The sequence below is a fragment of the Amphimedon queenslandica genome, unplaced genomic scaffold (assembly GCF_000090795.2).
Source record: "Amphimedon queenslandica unplaced genomic scaffold, v1.1 AMPQUscaffold_7942_Cont20111, whole genome shotgun sequence".
Classification (NCBI taxonomy): domain Eukaryota; kingdom Metazoa; phylum Porifera; class Demospongiae; order Haplosclerida; family Niphatidae; genus Amphimedon; species Amphimedon queenslandica.
Window position 1 is genome coordinate 630 of NW_003551778.1, and position 1,655 is coordinate 2,284.

General features: G+C 29.6%; 1 protein-coding gene across 1 annotated transcript; it reads left to right on the top strand.

Moving 5' to 3' along the window:
- Window positions 1-439: 439 nt before the first annotated feature.
- LOC109591529 (uncharacterized) lies at window positions 440-1,649 on the top strand. Its single transcript, XM_020007250.1, has 3 exons — window positions 440-731; window positions 1,208-1,300; window positions 1,352-1,649. Exons 1-3 carry the CDS (start codon window positions 557-559, stop codon window positions 1,438-1,440), a joined length of 357 nt encoding a protein of 118 aa, XP_019862809.1. The 5' UTR covers window positions 440-556; the 3' UTR covers window positions 1,441-1,649.
- Window positions 1,650-1,655: the final 6 nt, after the last annotated feature.

Consider the following 1,655-nt stretch of genomic DNA (forward strand, 5'->3'; position numbering starts at 1 on the left):
CAAAATTGAAAACAATAAAATTTTATAGTTTTGTACTTTTTCTGATGCATAATACATGTACTTATGCTGCATAAAAAGTTTCAGCTGATTCTGACCAAACTTGGATTTTTATGAATTTTTAAAGTTATTCAAAATTTAGGCCAAAGACCCAATTTTTGCCAAAATTAAAAACCAGAGAATTTTTGTTTTTTTTCCTGATACATATGCATGTACTTATGTTTTAAAGAATGCTTTGGCTAATTTTGACCAAAATTAGATTTTTGACAATTTTTAAAAATTTCTAAAAATTTGGGCCAAATTATGTACATGTATTATGTTGTGTAGAAAGTTTCAGCTGATTCTAATCAAAATTAGACTTTTTATGATTTTTAAAAGTTGCTCCAGAAGCCATGCTTGTCAGTTCATAGAGCATCTTATTTAGTGTTTTTAAACATTACTAAGAATAATGATCTAAGTCCAACATGTGGTCAAGCAACTTGTTGCCAAAAATTAAGACTCTCTACTTGAGGTAAAACGTCACAACAATGGTCTAACCACAAGTTGCCTAGTGTACAGTATGTGTACATATCCCTATGTTGGGCTTCAGACCATTGATCTGTATCAGAACAATAAGGATTTTTCATTCATTTTTGTCATTATTATTGACTCAAATATTTTTTTCATAAATTTTTTTTCTGTTTCTCTCAGGCTAAAGAAAACTTCTGTAGATGAAACATCGTCAGAAGAATCATGTAAGTATACAAAATTAATTATAATAATTATTAATCAATTCTAAGTGCACTGTACATGCATCACAAGAAGTAATATAAATAGAAAATTTTCTCCTAGCCATTTTCAATCAAATACTGTGTACTGTTACATGTAAAATAATTTTTTGACAAAAATTTTGAAGCAACTTTTAAAACTTTTAAATAATCCAAATTTGATCAAAATCAGTTTAAATGTTCTTAATTATGTGTATCAGGATTTTTTCTGAGCCATTTCTGATGAAATTAGTCAATATTGTTGTTTTGAAATTCTTTAAAGTTTAATAATCCATAATGCTTGTACTACTTAGTACTACTAACTCCACTTGTGCATAGCGTGTGTGCTAACAGATGTTTACTTGTATTGCTACAAATTACTTTGTGTACTGATACAAGAGTGTGTGTAACTTCTCTCTTTCTACTTTATAATTACAATTTATTTGATCTTTTCTCTTCTATAGCTGGTGGCGGTCCAATGGCTAATGTAATGGCATCCATAGGTATTGGACAGGTCAAACTGAGAAAAGCTAAGGTAGAAGAAAAGAAACCTTTAGGTAAAAGTGCCTGTTAGTGTAATTCTTGTTATTATTATTATTATTCTACAGCTCCTGCTGATCCTATGGCTAGTATGATTGCATCAATAAGAAGTGGTAATGTCGCTTTAAGGAAAGTACAGAAAGAAACAAAGGTATGATTACAGAATTTTTAGATGACGCGAACAATGTAATGAATGAAATGGCAAAACAAATAGTAAGTTATGCACATGCATAGCACATGTATACCACTAATAATACATCATATTTAAATTGTACAAAGTACATGTACATGTATGTAATACCAGTATAATGTACGGTGTACACATTAATACTATTTATTATTAACTTAAAGGCTGCTGGGCCAAGGAGAGGT